This window comes from Rhizophagus irregularis, chromosome 17 (genome assembly GCF_026210795.1).
Source record: "Rhizophagus irregularis chromosome 17, complete sequence".
Classification (NCBI taxonomy): domain Eukaryota; kingdom Fungi; phylum Glomeromycota; class Glomeromycetes; order Glomerales; family Glomeraceae; genus Rhizophagus; species Rhizophagus irregularis.
The window spans coordinates 3,638,370-3,658,861 of NC_089445.1; the positions used below are offsets into that span (position 1 = coordinate 3,638,370).

The 20,492-nt window shown below is 36.3% G+C and overlaps 4 protein-coding genes across 4 annotated transcripts; 1 reads left to right on the forward strand and 3 right to left on the reverse strand.

The window, feature by feature from the left end:
- Positions 1–1,517: 1,517 nt before the first annotated feature.
- OCT59_009489 (uncharacterized protein) lies at positions 1,518–1,805 on the forward strand (the record flags this gene model as incomplete). Its single annotated transcript, XM_066133601.1, has 1 exon — positions 1,518–1,805. One exon carries the CDS (start codon positions 1,518–1,520, stop codon positions 1,803–1,805), a length of 288 nt encoding a protein of 95 aa, XP_066000026.1.
- Positions 1,806–17,455: 15,650 nt separating this feature from the next.
- On the reverse strand, positions 17,456–17,743 carry OCT59_009490 (uncharacterized protein; the record flags this gene model as incomplete). Its single annotated transcript, XM_066133602.1, has 1 exon — positions 17,456–17,743. The coding sequence occupies one exon, from the start codon at positions 17,741–17,743 to the stop codon at positions 17,456–17,458; it is 288 nt and encodes a 95-aa protein (XP_066000027.1).
- A 237-nt stretch (positions 17,744–17,980) lies between these two features.
- On the reverse strand, positions 17,981–18,451 carry OCT59_009491 (uncharacterized protein; the record flags this gene model as incomplete). Its single annotated transcript, XM_066133603.1, has 1 exon — positions 17,981–18,451. The coding sequence occupies one exon, from the start codon at positions 18,449–18,451 to the stop codon at positions 17,981–17,983; it is 471 nt and encodes a 156-aa protein (XP_066000028.1).
- A 368-nt stretch (positions 18,452–18,819) lies between these two features.
- On the reverse strand, positions 18,820–20,445 carry OCT59_009492 (uncharacterized protein; the record flags this gene model as incomplete). Its single annotated transcript, XM_066133604.1, has 1 exon — positions 18,820–20,445. The coding sequence occupies one exon, from the start codon at positions 20,443–20,445 to the stop codon at positions 18,820–18,822; it is 1,626 nt and encodes a 541-aa protein (XP_066000029.1).
- Between the last annotated feature and the right edge of the window lie 47 nt (positions 20,446–20,492).

Here is a 20,492-nt window from a genome sequence, read left to right on the forward strand (position 1 = left end):
GGAACAAGGAACAAGGAAAAGTGAGAATTCTGCAGTTATAGTGGCTATAGCCGGCCGGGTACAAAACAAAAATGTGATTATACCAACGAAAACAGGTTTTAAAAACAGGGCAATTTTTAAATGTCGATCTAATATTCTAATCCCCAAAAATATTTTCCAATAAAGGTAAATTGACGCCTATACCTATGTATTCTAGTCGAATTTAAGAAATGCGTTACTAATTTTTTTTACATAGCGTTCCCAATTAAAGCTGTAAAAAATCATTTCTTTTATTTGTAAAGTTTAAAAATCATTTCTTTTATAAAGTTTAAAATATATATATAAATATATATATATATTTATTAAACATAATAATATTTAAACTAAATCGAAAAAAGTAAATTGTTCTTTATCCGGAATAAAAGAATCACTTAAATAGGATGTTTATATTTATCAATTGATTAAGGACATTACCGAAGGATTCCGTAAAAAAAAAATATATATTCGTTGAACTTTTAAAAATATAACAGTACAAGTTATTATAAACTTTAATACTAAAAAAAGTTCGGAATTGCAGTCTCACGAACAGAAGATACTTTTTTTGGTTACCAACCAATATTATAATTGGTAATTATCAATATAAAATTGTTTTATTTGTAACATTTCAAATTAAAGCTGTATACATTAAAAAATTAATAAACCGAAAAAAAGAATTCTTTTTTTTTTGAGCGCGATCAATAAATAAATAAATATATTAATTAATGTTATAAGAACCATTTTTTTTTTCTTTACGCGAAATATCAAACCAATAAACATTTTCTTTGTTCCTTTAATAGTTATAGTGGCTATAATCTACAGGACTACAGTGCAAGACCACACGTTTCAAAGTCGATCCTAATTTCACCAAAAAGGGAATGGTCAGAAATCGAAAAAGTTGGATTGTTATATTAATTAGACTGCATGAAATCTCAAATCCCAATTAAAGAAATTGTATTGACTCAGAACTGACCTAGAATAAAATCATGATCTTATCGATAGTATTTTTTTTTTTCTTTCATGATGAAAAATTATATAATTATATTTTTTAAAATATCTATATATGGTATTATAAATAAAGTAATTTGATGTTCAAGTAATAAACCAATATTTGTGGCTAGACGCGAAAAAAAAATTACTTTTCGTGAGAATCATGAAAAAAATAATTTGATTTTTTTTATATAAATTAACCCTATTTGATGTTTTTTTCAACAGCGAAAAAAAAATTCTTTTTATTTTCCTGCTTTCACGAATTTTTTATTTATATATTTTTTATTTTCTTTGAAAGTCAAGTAGATGCACTTTTCTTTCCAATTTTTTTTTAAAAAGACTCTTTTTTTTTATATGATATATATTTATGTACTGTATAAATATATAAAAAAAAGAGACTGCAAGATTATTTTTGATTCAGTTTTCACTTTGGAGAAAAAAAAAGAGAGAATTTAATAAACTATTTCGAGAGAACACTTCAAGAAATTTTAAAAATATATATAATTTTTATAATGGATAATGAACAACCAACAAATCGAACAATAGATGCAACTCAAATGGAACGTGCTCTTTCAAAAATTCCATGCGATAACTTAAACATTTCTTGCGACTTTTCAGATACAACACCTTCCTACGTTAGTTTTGCTATTCGTAGACGCCGTAATCAACGACGTTTACGACGTTTAAGACATGAAATTACAATTAATATGTATATATGGAATCGCATAAGAAGATTACCCATGCAAACCACCAACAATTTATTTACAAATCAATTTTTTAATGGATCCGCTTTCCCCTGAAGAATGATCCAATCGCTAATTAGTTATCTTCGCTTACGTTTAGTCGAAATCGCAAAATCTGTATATGGCAAGATTCGAATATCTCAAATATCGTTGGAAAACCTATTCACTTTCTAAGTTAATTTCTCGATCTAAAAATATTATTACCGGCAAAATTTATGGAAGATCATTTGATCAACATTTGTATTATTTCGCAACAAATATTATACATAAGTATACATTTTCTTTTCTTTTCTTTTTTTCAATTATTTACTCTTTCCCATTCAAACAAATACTTCAAATTTTACTAATTTCTATTTTGCTTTTGGAAAAAAATTTTTATACTACTATTATAAATATGGATTGTTTCTATAAGTATACAGTATATATATTTAAAATTTTTTTTTTTTTTTTGAAATTATTTTTATTTCATTTTTTCTCCATGAAAAAACATCGACGACTACTATTAGTACAAAAAATAAGGTTTATAATATATTTATAGTGTATTAAATGATAAAAAAAAAATTTCTTTATCAGTTTATCACCATCACTAATGTGCCATAAATTATGTCCTTTGCGATTTATTTGTAGAGCCACGTTATACTATAAAAAAAATAAAAAAAAAATTATTTATTTATGATTCATTCATTTTAAAAAAAATAATATTTATTTATGAAAATTTTCTATAAAACTATTTATCATAAACTTTATTAAATTCATTAATTATTAAGAACTCTACTATTCTTAAACATAATAGTGAAGTTCTTATCTATTATCAGAACTCGAGAGTATAAAACACTTATGATAAAAATTTAAATAGATGAAGATATGTATAATCACCTTGTTGATTGAGAATTTAAGGAAAAAATTGTTTTCTGGTATTGATAATGTAATAGGAGAAATCCAAGATGATGTTGTTGGTATCCGATCAAAATCTCGACGGCCACTTGCATGACTAACAAAAGATCGACAACAAAGTCTAAAATCCTGACAAGTCATTATATCGACAATTTTGTGATGTGTGTTCTAATAAAATAATTTGTTGCAATATGTAATATTTAGTTTAAATGTGTTATAATTTTGTCAGGATTTTGACTTGTCAAGATATTGGATCAGTTGTCGAGATTTTGTTGTCGGTCGCTCAAATGATTTTCGAGATTTCGTACCAAAACCGATGTTGTTATAGTTGTTGGTAGTTAAAGACTTTTGATATTTTCCTGCAAAATAAATTTGTTAATACAGTACTACCTTTGAATTGTGGATGGTTTTTCTTTATTCCTTTTTTTGTTTAAAACATGATCTATTATAATACTCTCTCTTATTTGCAACTAGGTTTTCTTGGTTTAGCTAAAAATTTTAAAGAAACTTCATTATTACTATTTTTGAATTTACTGATCCTTATTATTCCCATACAATTAGAGAATTAGTTAAATTAATTATAAATTCTTTTTAAATTAACTAGGGAAGAATCAGGAGTCAAGTTGGCACACTCTTCGATTAATTAAAATTTTTTAATGAATGGTTATTTATAGTTGCGGAGTTTTGTTTGTAAAAAGGTGCTTTTATGTGTTTATTTTATGTATTTTTAATTAAATAAAAATTAAAATTATTTTTTTATTTATTGAGTTAAAGTGAAATTACATTTATTATCGAATTTTAATTTATATACATGTATATATATTTTTTTAAAAAAAAAAATATTTATTTATTGTTAATATTTATTTTGATAATATTTGAAGATTAGTTAATTGATTAAATAAGAATAAAAAGATCATTTTTACAGAATTTCAGTATCATATAATAATTTTTTTTTCTTTTTTGATTAGTAAATGATTATTAGATAATTGGGTAAAAGTTTATTAAGATGCATATTATTTTTAATCAAATTACCGTCTAGCACTGCATATAGTATCCCCCTTTTCCATACCCCCACTTCATAAGACCCGGGTATAATTCAATTTTTATTAAGGAAGTTTTACATAAGACCCGGGTATTTTAATAGATTTAAATATTAATTATTGTAACATAATAAAATAATCAAATTTAAATTGCAAAATTTAGAAAATATATTTATTTATATTATTGAATTATCATGTTTTTTATTTTTTTTATTAACGGGAGCATGAATTATCACGTTTTTTGTCTTACCAATCTACTTTTAACACGTTTTCTCTCTAAATTTAAACATGATCGTCAATTTAATTCCAGTTTTGAACTATGTTGCGATCTTCATTTTCTTTGTAATAATCATTTTCGCTCTCACTTTCATTACCTTCATCTTCTAATCCACTTTCATCACCTTCATCTTCTAATCCACTTTCATCATCACTTTTACTTTCCGATTCACTTCCACTTTCTGATTCGCTTACTAATTTCATTTTCTTCAATACCTTTTCCTCTGTTATTTATCTCTTGCACTTTATTAAAATCAAAAATTAGGCTATCTTCTGACCCATCCAAAGAATTTGAAACACCGCAACACTTGAATGAACGCCTAATCATGTTGGTATCCACAGAATCCAGCTTTCTTTAATCCAATTTGCCACTAATGAATAGGAAGGCCTTTTGATTTTGCCGGATGGGGTGTAATCCTTGATGGCATCATTCATCCAATTATTATAAAGATGTCGCACCTATTATTATTTACAAAATTAATTTAATTTATTAAAATAATAATAATAAAAGAATTATCATACTTTAGATTTAAAGGACTTGTTCAACGAAACATCAAGTGGTTGTAAACGGGATGTTAAACCACCTGGAATAATGGCTATATCAGTATATTTTTCGTGAAATCAATTTTTTACAGCAGACGTTTTATGAGCAGTAAAAGAATCCAGTATTAAAAGAGATCTTGGATTTGCTCTGCGTCTTGCGTGTTGTGTCCAAACATTTTCAATCCACCAAATCATCTCACTTTCATTCATCCAACCTTCTTTATTAGCCTGGATAATCACTCCATCAGGAAACTCCTCACGTGAAACGTTTACAAGTTTGAAAATAATTACTGGTGGTAATTTTATTCCATTTGCTGTGCAGGCCAAAACAACTGTAAAATTAGAGCGCTCATATCCAGTTGATAAAATTGAAATAGTTTTAGTACCACGTTATTCAACTGTTGTATTATTTGGTGAGTTAAAAGACATGGGTGTTTCATCCATGTTTGCAATTAAAGATAATGGATATTAATGTTCTCTTCGACGAAATAGAACATAGGACAAAAATTCACTTTGCAAACCAATATAATTTTCTGGAAGTTTCTGAGATATTGTTGTTTTTTTTCTATTAACTAAATTATGCCGGCTCATAAAGCCATCAACCCATTTTTGCGAAAGTTTCACATTCTTTATGTCGGGATACTCTTCTTGATACACTTGCTTTTTAGATAAAGAACGTGCCTTTGCTTGAATCATATATTATGTGACAACTTTTAATTGACTCTGAGACTCTCTAAACCATTCCATAAGTTCAACTTCAAGTTGTGGATACTTTGGACATGCACCTGTAGTGAGTTTTTGAATACAGTCAACTCCCTCTATAGTCACTCCCGTTATAGTCACATTCTACTATATAGTCACACCAGTTGAATGTTCAAAACACTTTATTATTAAAATCTATCCTATATAGTCACAATCTATCTATAGTCACTATCACACCTATCCTCAAAAATCTTATATTAAAAAGAACCGTTTATAATCACAGTTACTATATAAAGAATATATTAAATAACTTGGCATCTAATAATCGTACAAAGATGTATCATAGCTTGTTAGAATTGTCTCACTGAGACGAATTGAATGGTGGTAGTTTTATCCTTTTCCGATCACTGGCTGACGAGTTGTTCAACAAAATGTTAAACATCGGCATTATAATATTTCTTGATTTACGTTTACTACGCCATTTAACATTTTGCTAGATTTCTCGGTACCTAGTGATTGTAAAAAGACGATTTATAGCTCGTTGGAATCGCCTCATCGAGACGAATCGAATGGTGGTAAGCTCATCTCTCTGTGATCAGATCAATATTGACGGAGTTATTACTTAAAAACCATTTAATATTTTTTAATTTCGGAAATTGATCTAGTGATTGGATTTCGATGTATCTTATACCATTAGATTCGTCTCATCAAGGCAAATCGAATGGTAGTAAGATCGTCTTTCTAGGATCAATATTGACAGAGTTATTACACAAAAACCATTAAACTTTTTTAATTTCGGAAATTAATCTAGTGATTGGATTTCGACGTATTTTATACCATTAGAACCGTCTCATCAAGACGAATCGAATGGCGGTATGATCATCTCTCTACGATTAATATTGGCCAAGTTACGATACAATAAAGTTTAAGTATAATTCTGGCTAAAATTATGTTAATTTTTGGCCAGAATTATGATATACAAATATAAGAAATTTTTTATATAGTCACATCTCTTTATAATCACCAAATATTGAATTTTTGAAAATACTAATAGAAATTATTTTTGAAATTTTCGTTCGAAAATTTCTAAGTGCTCGTTCAAAATACTAATATTTCCACAGTTGCTTTCCTCTTTACTGAGCTTTATACTATGACTTCACCTCCAGCTCCTTCTGTTATTAACCCGGATATTCCGCCACCACCGCGTCCTGTTACTTCTACTCCCTCTGGAGACCGACCTTTGTCTCCTACCAATACCGCTGGCGCTCCTAATAAACGTACACGTACTGTCTCGATGACGCGATGAATGTTGATATAACTTCGCCCTCAGCTCCTGCTCCCACCTTTACTTCTACCGTTCCTTCTGGTCTTCCTGTCAACAAAGTCCACGTGATTACTTCTCCTCAAAATATTACGCACTCCTGTTGAAACTGTTGACGCTTCTATCCATGCTCCCTCTAACACCAGTAATAAAGGCAAAGCTGTCATCTTTGATATCCCAGAACGACGACCATCTCTCGATGGCAATGCTGCTGCTATCAAATCTGCACCCTCTCGTTATCATGCTGCGGCCTATCTACGCGACGCGCCTGACACGTTCAAAGCTAAATTCACCACCAATCGCTCTATGTGTGACGAGGTGGATTGTTCACTCTCCCGTTATTCCTCTTATGGTGCTCGCGCACGATGCGATGGATCAGGCGATAACAAGAAAATCCTTGTCTTCTTTAATAATCATGATGATTATACCGATTGTATCACCTCTCCACGTGCCGATCTCCTCGATTTGGCCTTCAGTCATTACTTCCCTGCAGACGCCAAGCTCAGTGACGAGATGAAGTCCTTATTCGTCACTGATATCCCACTTTTCCTAACTGAGACTCAAGTCCGTCAGGCATTTTCCCGATATGGTACTGTAATCAAGTGCAAACTTACTTTTAGGAAACATTACTATAATGGACATATCCAGTTTTCCTCCGCGGATGCAGTTACCCAATTTAATGATATTTGGGCGATCATTTGCCTTGGTAATTCTTTACGTGTCTGCCCGGCATCTTTCTCGAAAACCCAACGCGACAGCCGTAGAGAACATGTCGCCATCCTTGCTGGCATCCCAAAGAATATTAAAGAAGCTGATCTGTTGGAAATTGCTACTCAAGTTAACGCTAAAGCCCTTAACGTTCCTCTATCTATCAGCTCCTACAAGCCTAAACCCTATGTATATTTGAACTTCTCCTCGTTTGAATCTCTTGAAGCTGCCAAAAAAATGACCGTGGCTTTCCGCGGCAAAGGTTTAACTTGGCACCCTCCTAATGAAGCTCACACTTTATGTCATATCTGTGGACGTTCGGGCTGCTCTCCTTCTGTATGTAGCCTTCGCCCCACACGAAAAGTGGACGATCGCCTTAACAAACTTTACTCTCGCTTCAATGCTGGCCCTAGACGTGGCCGTCAGGATTCACGACAATCACGTGACAATTCTAATTCCCGTTCAGGGACGATGATTTTTTGCGGCGGTATAAAGTAAATTTTGTGTGTGATAAAAATAAATTTTGTGAAATTTTGTGATTTGGCCAGAATTATGCAAGGTTGGCCAACATTACTATTCGTAAATTCTGGTCAAATTTAGTGTCTGCCGGAATTATAATGATTTCAAATCCTAAATCAGGCCAAAAACTTGAAAATTATCAACATTTTTATAACCAAATTTTGTGATTTTCTGTGAAATTCTGTGATCACAAAAAATCATCGTCCCTGTTCCCGTTCAAGATCACGTTCCAATTTTCGATCTCGCAATAATAATTCCTCTTCATCCCGCTCTAACAACAGCAATAATAAGTCTAACACTTTTCGTCCCAATACTCCTCGAAGTAGTAACCGGACTAACAATAATAATAATAATCCCAGGAACAATGGAAATTCTTCCGGACCTACTCAACCTCTGCACAGACCTCATCCTATTATTTCTACAACACCTACTTTTTCATCTGACAATCCTGCCCCTACGCTTCCTCAACATATTATTGATGAACTAAATGCACAGATTAAAGAGATCGCTAACACCCTCTATACTCTTGAGGAAACTGTCTCTTGGATGAATGATACTATCACGGCTCATGAGTATAGGCTATCTGAGCTGGAATCAATGATGAATTATGATGCCCCTGACGACTCTCAATTGTATTCGCCTCCAAATGATCATGACCAATATAATCATTCTTACAACAATGGATGGGATGATGCTCCAACCCATGACATGAATTCTGGTTTCAATCTTCCTCCCCATACTTCCTCTTCTCTTATGGACGTTTCTCCTGATGCTTCCTTCTCAGCTTTGGATCCTAGCTCCATCCTATCAAAACGACATGTCCCCTTACCTGTTTCCCGACCTACTAATATCACCCCCGACGTTAACACTTTCCGTTTGCAATCAGAAATTTTTAATGTTACTACTACACAAAAGAATCTTTCTGCCCAACTTGGTTCGATTATGGAAAAATTGGACTCCTTCTCTCCTTCAAAACCCTCCCCTTCTAATGATTGAACACCAATTTGTATCGGGTGTCTCACAGGGATTTCACCCCCCTGATAGTGCGATACCTAACTTTAATAGTCCTAATAATCCCCCTTCTCCTCCTTTTTCTTCTCCTCTTATTAACTTTGGACAAATTAATGTTAATGGATTATGTTCCCCTGTACGACAATTGCATTTGTTAAATTATTTCCTTCATTCTTCTTTTGGCGTTTTATCTTTAAATGATACTCGTCTTACTTCTTCTAGTGCTAAATTTATTTATCAAAATGAACATTCCCAACATAATTTTAAGTCCTATTGGGCTCCTTCCCCCTCTAATTCGCGACCACATGATGGTGTTGGTCTTTTACTTCGCCATCCTTTACACAAACATGTTCAGAAGATTGATCCCTGGAAAGGTCGTCTTTTAAAATTAGATCTTTTTTTTCATCAGACAAAAATTTCTATTATCTCTGTTTATATTCCTCCTTACCACTCTATTCATTATAAAGAACGTGATGCTATTCTTGTTCAACTTAATTTATGGCTTGATAAAGCCCGTTCCAATAATTATCATGTAGTTATCCTTGGTGATTTTAATGCAGATGAAATTTCACATTCACATCTTCCTCAACATCATTTAAAAATTTTACGATCACTCTCTTCTCGATATTTTACGGATCACCAATCCCTTCTTTCCTCAATTTCAGGTCCTAGTCCTACCTTTTATCATCAAAATGGTTCTTCAAGACTTGATTATATCTGGTCATCCCCTGGATTTCCTGCTCCCGGTCTTTTCTCTCAAGTTGCAACTTGTCCTAAGCTGAATGATAATCAATTTACTGATCATTGTGTACTTATAACGGCCTTTGATTTTAGCTCATATTTCGCTATTTTATCCAAAGCTCGATTAAAGCAGAAAAGCGAACAACGCACCATCTTTCTTTACAAAAATTTGAAAGATGACACTTGGGACAAATTTTCCAATGAAGTAAACTCACGTCTTGATTTATACTTGACCACACACCACCCTTCAGTATCTTCACTTTCAGCTCTTTCATTGGACAAACTTTGGCACGCTCTTAAACGTTCTATTCTTGGTGGTGCCATTGTCGTCGGTCTGGATGTGGGTCTCGCTACCGCTCACCCACCTCGGACTCACGTCCTCGCAGTACCTACTTGGGCCTTAATGGCCCTGGAATCCCCATATATCCACCACAATCTGGGACAACATCTGGAACAAATATATATACCAAATAACTAGAAAAAAATAGAAAAGGAAGCAATAACGGATATAGTGAGAGGGTTGTCCCGGATGTGGCAGATGTGGCAGATGTTTCAGAAAAATTATGAGAGGACATCCCCCCAGAAAAAGTTTTATTTTTACCCCCCAGATCCGCCACATCCGGAACATCTGGAACAAGTCAGGATTCCGTCTAATAATCTGTTGGAGGCAGTGAGATAGCAAACCAGGTAAGTTAGCAGGTAAGCCCCTAGAAGGTCTATAGAGCCAGTAAGACCAACCCCGTCCTGCCCCCGTCAGAAAAAATAAGTAATTGAACAATGGGTATTGAGAATAGAGCATAACAAGATAAGTTTAGAAGGTAGTACTAATCCGTCTTCCTCTTTTTTGCCTCCTTAAGGCATTTATCAATACACTGTTTACACGCATCATCAGAATCTAAGATTTTCTGTCCAAGTTTTTTGCATTGCCGATTGTAAGCAGTCTGCTGTCTCTTAGCAGCGGTTTCTTTCTTTTTCTCCTTAGTCTTCTTCTTGATCATCCAGTCTATTCCAGTAAAAGTATTCTTATGCATACCACAAATTGTGCAGTCACCATGCAGCCGGTAACGCCCATTTGTAGTCATATCTTGTATTTCACTAGCCGTTTCAGTTTCCTTCTTGCACTTTAGGCAGTAAAAACGTGTCATTTTAAGATTTGAAGTCTAAAACCATTCCTTTAATTTGTTGTAATATGTCACACTTAGAGAATTACTATAAGTACTACAATCTCTCCGGAGTACCAGCACGAATTCTAAAAGGTGAAGAGCACTACAACCTATACAAAAAGCCCCTAAAGGAAAAGTCAACAGAACGCCCAAAGGTAATTGTATGGAAACCAAATGCAACACATCAGGCAGATCTTGCAGAAATGCCAGTTGACCCCAAAGGATTCCACTATTTTCTCGTAGTGGTGGAAGTTGCAGGAAAGAGAGTTGATGCAGAACCCCTAAAGGATAAGACTGCAAATAGAGTTCTAAACGGGTTTGTCAAAATCTACAGAAGAAATCGTATTAAGCCACCAACACACAGACTGGAGACAGACTCCGGATCAGAATTCACTAACGACCAGGTACGTGATTTTTTCCTGAACAGCCTAGGGGTAATGATGAGGTTCGGAGAGCCAGGAAGGCATAAACAGCAATCTTATGCTGAAAGAGCTATCCAAGCCATCCAAGAACCCCTTCTTAAACGAATGGTAGCACAGGAGTTGAAAACCGGGGTGACATCCGTGGAATGGTCAGAAGATTTCCATAATATAGTGAGTAAAGTAAATGAACTCTGGCAGAGAAATCCCCCAGACATTCCGACAGGATCACCCAAAGTGTCAAAAAAGACGGATCTCCTCTCTGAAGGAGCACGTGTCAGAGTCAAGTTAGATGAACCTATCTCAGTACTCGGTAATAAACTTCACGGAAAATTCCGTACAGGAGACATAAGATGGAACCCAAACATTCGTGTAATCAAAAAAATGATACTCTCACCCGAACAGCCTCCTACATATCTCCTTAATGGACCACATGGTCGATTAGGTGTATCCAGATGTGCATATACCCGAAAGGAATTGCAAGTAGTTCCTATTAATGAAAAGCCTCCACCTGACTCTGTGATAAGAGGACAACCTGAAAGATTTATTCCTGAGCAGATACTTCGGCATCGCATTAGAAAAGGTCAAGACCAGTATTTGGTTAAGTGGGAGCGCTATCCAGACACTGAGGCTACTTGGGAACCTGCTGACCGGTTGAAGGAGGATGTCCCTGACTTAATTCGCAAATTTTGGGAATAAAAAAAAAATAGAAGAATTAAAGGGTCTTATTTTTTATCCCCTCGATTAGCATCAGGAACTATCGGGATAAAAACATTCTTCCCATCACAGGTAAAGGCTATATGTTCACGTGATTCATGGACATCATAATTGTAACGTTTCAGACACGTTCGGCTTAACCCAATTTCCCTATGCTTGTAACCACTTAAGACTGCAAGGTCCTCAGTGATAGCATAATCAGGGGTAAGTTTGATTGTCACTCCCTTTACCATGCCGAATGTCCTACCTGTTCCTGAAGCACCAGATATGTTATATGTAATACTCTTGTCAATATCCAACCCTAATTCCTCAGCAGCTTCTCTCTGAATAAAAGACGCATTAGCACAAGTGTCTGCTAAACACTGAATTGCTATTCCATTAACCTCCCCATCCAGTGCTAAAAGATCTTTAGTATTCTCTAAACGAGCTATGTCAATATCCATAGGATCATCTACCCTGATATCCTCTTCTTGTTCCTCCTCAACTAGGTCCTCCGGAATCTCTGTGACTTTTCTAGCAGACAATAACTCCTCCTGAAGAATCTCACGGAGTAATTTCCTAAAGTCTGCAGACCTTAACAGGCTTAATAAATCATTCTTAGTAACAGCTTTTGCAGGTGTAAACTTACTACCAGTAACTTTCACAGGAATCTTAACAGGGGTTGCTTTGCCTTTCAATGGCACACTAGAAGAGCTAACTGCTGTCTTATTTGGGGACGACTTAAGAAGTTTTGAGATACTCGAACCTACTTTTTTTTTGACCCAACACGAACCATATAGACATCACCATCTTTTTCTCTCAATTCTACCTTTTCACCAAAACTCGCAGTATCAATGTCCATAGCATCATCATTAAGATCGAGGTTTCTCATTGCTCGGGCCAAATCCAGATCATCACGTCTATCTTTAGCCTTCTGAAGTTGTTTTGTAAGTATTTTAGACGTCCCACGTTTATATCCCATAATAAGATCAATAGCATTTTGATGATCATCCAAAGTCCACTCAGGAGCATCAGGGTCATCACCAACATCATGATCTACATAACCATCATCCCAATCAGGATCCTGAGGATCCTGAACAACACGTCTCTGTGGTTTTGGTCGAACAGGTTTAATCTGCTGTCTATAGACTGGTGGATTACGAACTGGCCGAGCCTGTAATTGTTTAAATTGCACCTGAAAATTCTTGGTAAGTTCGTCAGCTTGAGCCTTAAGTAACTCTTGTAATTGTTCTTGAGTAACCCCAGATGACTTTGATGTCAGTACGACAGGTTCCTGTTTTCCTAATGGAGGTTGAGTTACATCACTGTAATCTGCTTGAAGTCGTCGATTTCTATCTTGTAACCCCAAGCGCATTTCAGCCCTTCTCCGTTCTAAATTTCTCAGATGTTTAACCAAGTCATCAGGATTAAGATTACTAAACCTTTCTGCTTCAAAAATATTATCAGCCGAAAGACCTCTAAAGAACTGGTCGATAATAAGATCATCAGTTAGTTTTAGTAATTTTCCAGCTCTCTTTACAGTTCTATAAAATGCATCGACTGGCTCATTTTCCTGATAAAGACTGTTAAAACGGATACGTTTCTTTTCATCTAAAATAGTTGGGAATTGTGTTCTAAGCCAATAAAGCGCCTGGTTAGGTTTAATACCTGGAAAAACTATAGGATGATTATTAGCAGCAGCAACACCAGCATCTGCAGTAGCTGGAGCAACTCTATCTGTCGGACGAGCACCAGCTCTTCCCAAGCTTTATCTCCACCTATTAAATCATGGGTAGGAATAAATGTTGCTCTAATAGTTGCTAATGCATTATTTATATCTCTTGAATAGATTTGTGCTTCAGACCCATTTACATAGGTACCTGCATTTGGTCCTCCTGCACCTTCTGGTATTACTAATGCTACAAAAGCAGCTAAATTAGCTCCACCAGCTGAATTAATACTAGAAAGTTCCCAATTTTTTCCTGTAATTTCTCGATCAAACCATTCAGCCGCTTCACCAGCCATGCAGCTTCTAAGTATACCCATAGCTCTTTTCCAAGACTCTGGTGGCCCTCCAGCAGCGTATGGGTTAAGATTGATAGTATCAAGATAACCCATATAAAGCCTAACAAATGTATCAATATCATCAGTAGCTTTACCCTCAAAAATTGGCAATCCTATCGCAGTGGTAGCCATATCGTCTCTAGTGGATTGTTTAATATAGGTGGAGGAGGGTTCAATTGTCTAATTCGAAACCATTGTACCTGAATTCTAAGAGCAGCTATCTGTTGGAAAAGTCTATTCCTAAGTCTCCCTAATGTCTGAATCCCAAAACGCACCCTATTATTAGCATGTGCTAGCTGTACATTAACCTGTCCAAGTTGTGCATTAGCCAATACAAGTTGTCCTCCAGTCCGAGTAGCCCTCAGCCGCCAATGATTTAAAAGGATATTACCACGATTCACAGCATTTTGAGCCTCATTACGATCCCTTACTGCTTGAGTATAATCTGCTTGTAATACATTACGTTCATGTCGTGCCTGATTACGTTCACCTATAGCCCGTCGACGAAGCTCTACCATAGTATCATAATCTCTTTGCAGGTTATGGTTTTCTTCTATAAAATTATCATTGGCAGCACGTATAATAACTAATTGACGTTCTAAATTAGTAAACGTTTCATCAAATGCATTTATCTTACCTTGTGCAAAAACTAACAAATCTTTTGTAATACCAAGTTCTTCATGTTTTGCTTTACAGCGATACATTAATATATTAATAATATGTTTGATTTGATTATTTGCCTCCTGTATCTCTGAATCAACAGTTAAACGACCCCTGGTAGTCAATAAATTTGCATGAGCCTTTAGTATTCTAACTAATTCATCATCGTCTTCTTCATTAGCCAAGTGTGCAGGAGGCGGTCCAGTAGGTTCTGAAGGAGTATAAACTGGAATTGGTGTTGATGTCGACATAGTATTTAAACTAAGTTAGAATAAAATTCAAATGGATCTTTATGTATACAATTTGGATGAGTACACGACCGACTCAAGACAAGGCAATGAGTTTGCTCCATCATGGCCCTTTCGATTAGCCGTAGCAGGTAGCTCAGACTCAGGTAAGACAACTATGATTATTAACTTGTTAATGGGTGACAAGAAGGCAAAGGAGGATGGTAATCGGTATGTACTATGTGATGCAGTACTTTTAGTTGGCAGATATCTTAACGAGCCAAAGTGGGCAGTTGTACATGATTTTTTCGAAGAGGAGAAGATCCCATTCACTGCAGTAACCCATAGTGAGATTCCAGAGATTGACTCCTTCGACCCTACTCAAGCTACTGTGGTAATCTTCGAGGATCTGATGGATGCACCTAAAAAAATCCAGGATCTTATCACTGGTTACTTTACACATGGACGACACAAAAATATTTCATGTATTTATGTAGCTCAAAGATTCTTTGCCATTCCTAAGGCTATTCGAGAAAATGTTAACTACATCTCACTGCATGGAGGTCATGGGAGCCTTACAGATACTAAGAGAATCATTCGCCTATATACAGAAGAATCAGAGTCATTAGCACCAGTAATTGATGATCTTACTTTGCAACGTGAATTTGTAGTGTTTGATCTTAGACGGTCTAAAAGTGATCCACTGTCCATTCGAGTAAGATGGGATACTAGTCTCAGTTCGATCACAGAGCAATCTCAGTTCAATCCTAGTTCAATCTCAGTTCAATCTCAGTTTGATCCAAGTTTGAACCCAGTTCGATCTCAGTCTGAACCCAGTTCAATCACAGTTCGATCCAAGTTTAGTCCCTATGGTCAGAAAGCTGTATCTGAAGCAAAAAAAGGTGGACACTTGATTGAATTTGCTCGGGTATTTCCATCCCCTAAAGAGCGTCAACATTTACTTGTACCTGGTGTCTTAGCCAAGAATACAGATACCTGGATTAAATTTGTCTTTCGGGAAGCTTATGGACTCTCTGGTAAGACCCTAGGAGCTGACTTTCAGGACTTCTTAGCAAAAGTACAGGGTAGGACTGCAAAGACTGAAACTCTGAAAACTGAGAATGTGAAGGAGTTATTCTCCCGATATGAAGCCCTGAAGTCTAGTCGCCCTCTGGATAATAAAAAAATAATAGAAGGTATTGAAGTCCTTCTACAGATCTTTTCTAAGAGCCACATGGACCGTCGAGCATTACAAGTAGGGATTAATAGTATCTTGTGAGAATATCAAGTAATTCGTCTGCAGAAGCTCTAAGAATCATAGCACTTTTTTTACGGCCTTCAAAGTCAATCCTTAACATCTTAGCCTTCAACCCTATTGCTCCTAAAGCACGAGAAGCAAAGTTCTTAGTCATTGGATTACTTATATGATTTACATAGTTCTCATAGAATGTAGTGAAAGGCTCGTCAATACCATCTGGATATGTATCTCTTAGAAATTGATATAAAGCAATTTCTCCACTGTCACAACCTATGGCTATAAGCTGTTCGAGAAGCCACTTCCTAATATCTTCATATGGCTCTCCATCCATAATTTTCATATCCAGTCTTTGTGTAAACAATTGTGTAAAGTCCACATTACTTCCCCTGACGAATGATCTGAACTAACTTATTCCTAGCAAGTCCCAAGGCTTGTAGAGGGTCATTCTCATTACTAATCTTCTTTATAATCTGTCTGTATAACACGCTGGATAATCCTCTATGTGCTGTTTTTGGAGTGATTACTCCACAGTTTTGGCATTGGTTTATTACGATTGATGTTGACATGGCTATCTTTCTTTATGTAAAAAAGAATTATTCAAAATTAAGTAACTATTCGGAGCAGTCCTTGCACAACTTGTCCGTTAAGTCACTTGGGCTTACAGGCATGAGACATTCCCTACACAACTCAATATTAAGCTCTGCAAGTCTCGGGGTATGGTCCTCCAAAGTTCGTGGATGACCGGAAGGACCAGAGGAAGGTGTTCCGTTAGTCGTATCTTGCTGTAAGATAAAATCATCATATTCATCTTGGTCAGCCTGAATAGCGGCCCTGATTTGTTGTATATCATTGAAAGTTAACCGCTGCCCATCAAGATTTTCCTCATTATAGCGTGTTTCATTGATGATTTCCTCTATAAGCGCCTCTTCTTCATAATGGACAAGGTAGTAATCCTCAACTACCTCATAGTCACTCTCAATCAGTCTATAATATGTTCTAGTACCACGTCGAACATAACGTCCTGTATCTGTATTTAAATATACAGGTTGCTCTTCAGGTGGAGGTGCAGTTTGTCTACGGACAAGCCTTCCATCAATATAATCATGGGATTCCATAACTATTCGATTAAAGGTATCTCCACCGATAATAATTGGACGTCCAGTTATAGGGTTAGCTATATAAGGGTAAGACATGTCTTTTTTCTGTATGTGTCTACATACCTAATAGTTTTCTTCAATTTACAATAACCAAGTGACATGGTCATCAGTCCTTGTCGAAAAAAAATGCAAGGATACCTGATGATAAAGTTACATGGTCATCAATCCTTGTCAAAAAAATGCAAGGATACCTGATGATAACGTTACATGGTCATCAATCCTTGTCGAAAAAATTCAAGGATACCTGATGATAAGGTTACATGGTCATCAGTCCTTGTCAAGAAATATGAGGATACCCGATAAATAAGCTACTCCTGTTGAGTCCATTCATTCCACTTCCAGTCCAGTCTCCAAGGATCGCCTCCCCATCTTTGTTCACTTAATGCATGCTCTATGGTTTCCCTCTCTTGGGGGTCCACGACCATCCCATTCCTAAGCATTTTCTCCATAATATAAAGCTGATCCTCGGTGAGGCGGTCTATCCATCTTTTATAGAAGTCGTTTACATCTTCAAATGATATCCAGTCAATATTCCCTTTTTCAAACGGCTTTCCAAGAGCTTGGACATGCCCAATTGTAGTAGCGTAATTTTTCATCTCTTATATGCTTCTTGACGAACTTCCTGCCACCACACACTATCTACTTTACTCGCTGCAATAAGGTCAGTATCTGGGATCTTTGCAACAATGCGTTCGACTATTTCTACTGGTAATCGGTCCAACATGATGTTATGTTACTTATACTATAGCCATCTTCAATTACTGTATGCCTATTACACATGGATAAAAAATATAGACTAAATTCGTACAGGATCGTAGGACCACAGGAGCCGCTTATGCAAGAAGTTCTGTTAAGGTTTTCTCAGCCTCGTTTTTAGTAATAGCTCGCTTTGGGGGACCGGTTGATGAGTCCTTAGTCGCATTATAATACAATTCGAAGAGGGCCTCAAGTTTGTCTAAAAGAGCTTGTTTATTCTTGTATGATTCACGAATCTTTGCTATCTTAGCAGTATATGCTGCATTATCTGGGAAGAGTTTTCTGGCCACGAACTTCACATATGATACAGGAGAATTTGCCGTCTGGATTCGCTTGATATACTTCACATGATCCTGGACAAGGTAGCTGGTTTTGCTAAACCCAGATACTAATGCGACTACTATAGTGTCTTTCAATGCACGGATAATCTTGAGGACAGTTTCATCAGAGACAATGGTGAACTGATTGTGTGATGCATCATAAATAACTTTATCACTAATGCTGTCAGTGCTGTTAATAATGCTTGCTAATTCGGTATATGTTGACATGATTCCTTATACTTTTTTGTACTTTGTAATAAATAGGAATCTTCAAATTGACTTTACATTCAAGCAAGAAAAAATATATATACCTACTGTAAATCCAACCGCATTCTTGGCAATCATGTCCAGATAACCTTGTTTGCATTTTTCACATGGCAGTATCCTGCGGTTTCAAACTTGAGAGCTTTCAATGCTTTGGATGCATTTTCTGGACAAGTGATAAGTGTAGGACTACTCGGCTGTTCCTCTAGAATAAATCCATCTGTATGGATGCGTCGTACTTTATCCTTATATGGTTCTAATAACTCTGAAGTCGTCTTTCGTCCATGTGCTAATAAGAATGGAGCGATCCTAGGATATTCCCCTTGAAGGGACTACCTGGGTTTGTGAACTGGAATCAGCCACTGGTCAGATCCTACTGGTACGATGGAGTCAAGTGTGTGGCCTTCTGGAAACTTGAATGGATCTGTTTGATCTGTGGTGAGTGTCTTGTAATTGCGTTTCCTCTGGCAGAGTGCTCCCCATAGTGTATTGAGAACTCTCTTTGCAACACGACCGGCCACGCCACCCTGGTTCTTTATATTGAAGAGAAAGTGGACATACTCACCAAATATTACAGTCCCAGGAATTCTTGCTTCTCTGTCATATATCAAGGCATTTGGCTTTCCATCCTGAATTAACTGTATATCGAGTCCAAGTTTCTTTGCTCGTTGTAAGTCAATGAATGTATAGACTCCCCTCTTATTCTGTCGGAAGAGAATGTCATTACCACTTACCTTGCCCTTGGGCGCTCCCTGGGAGCTAGCACGAAATAATCCATACAAGGCATAACCTCTATGGTCTACAAAGTCTTTGAGTATTTGAAACTTACCTTGTCGGATTGGAAAGTTTGCATTTGATTGCTGAATACTTGGATACAAACTTGTCACGTCGTATTGCCTTCCATAGCCCTTCCATTCATTGTCTGCCCAGATAAGACCTCCCATCATTGCATCACTTATCCACTCTGCTTCGACTGGGTCAAGAGGATCATTGGCTGGAACCCCTACACTAAACCGTTCAAAAAGCCAGAGTGCAGTTCTCTTGTACGACCAGTTGTGGTAAGATAAGTCGATTCCTAGACCGAACTTCTTTGTAGCCTGTAGGAAGGAATCCCGCTCTTCATGGATCCTCTGGTATGTTTCCTCAAGTGTTTCATATATTCCAGTTTTACAATTCTTCTCGATAGGGATGAAGGAGTAACTATCAGAGTTCTTACCTTTCTGAAACTGTCCAACTGTAAGAGACTTAACTGTCTTACCATTGTATATTGTTACTACATTATTAACCCCATCTTCACGATAAACAAAGGGAGACTTTTGTTTTCTATCTAATTTGCTAGGGTGGAGTCTTCCGGGATTCAGTGCAAGAGAGTAGTGGCCTTCAGACAGGATAAGTGTTGCACGTCTGTCAGATTTGCTCTTGGAAATTCGAGTGGAATCCCCTACAATATTAAGTGCAAGGCTTCCTGCAAGTTGTTCAACCTTATCCATATATGAGACTGGAACTGGAGCATCACGATTGAGACCTAATGCCTTTTTGATATACTCGGGCTTTTTGATTGACTTTGGCATTTTAGAGAATGTGCCGTAGATATATTTCAGGCATTCATACAGGCAATCATTTAGCTCCCCGTTGCAACCCCCTGCAACCGGTGGGGCATCTCTCACATAAATTATGAATCGTTCAAAATAATCAGGGTCTGCATCATCCGGTAGTTGTGCTTCGTCGTAGTGGTCCAAGAGTGAGAAGAGGCTGGCTGGTTGGTTTCCTGATGTCCATCCACCGGGTTTCCAGTTTTCATAGGGAAGCAGAATCTGAAATTTATGTGTCGGATACCGGGATTGGAGTTGCTGTCCAAGTCTGGCAATAGCTCCTCTAGAAAATCTTGCGCCTGAATACTGTAGTTCTTTGATATCTGGTCTTGTAGGCAAAGCACGTGCAATTTTTGAATAGGCCATTTGATATAACTATGAATTGTATTCAATTGTAATATAGGTTTTTTATA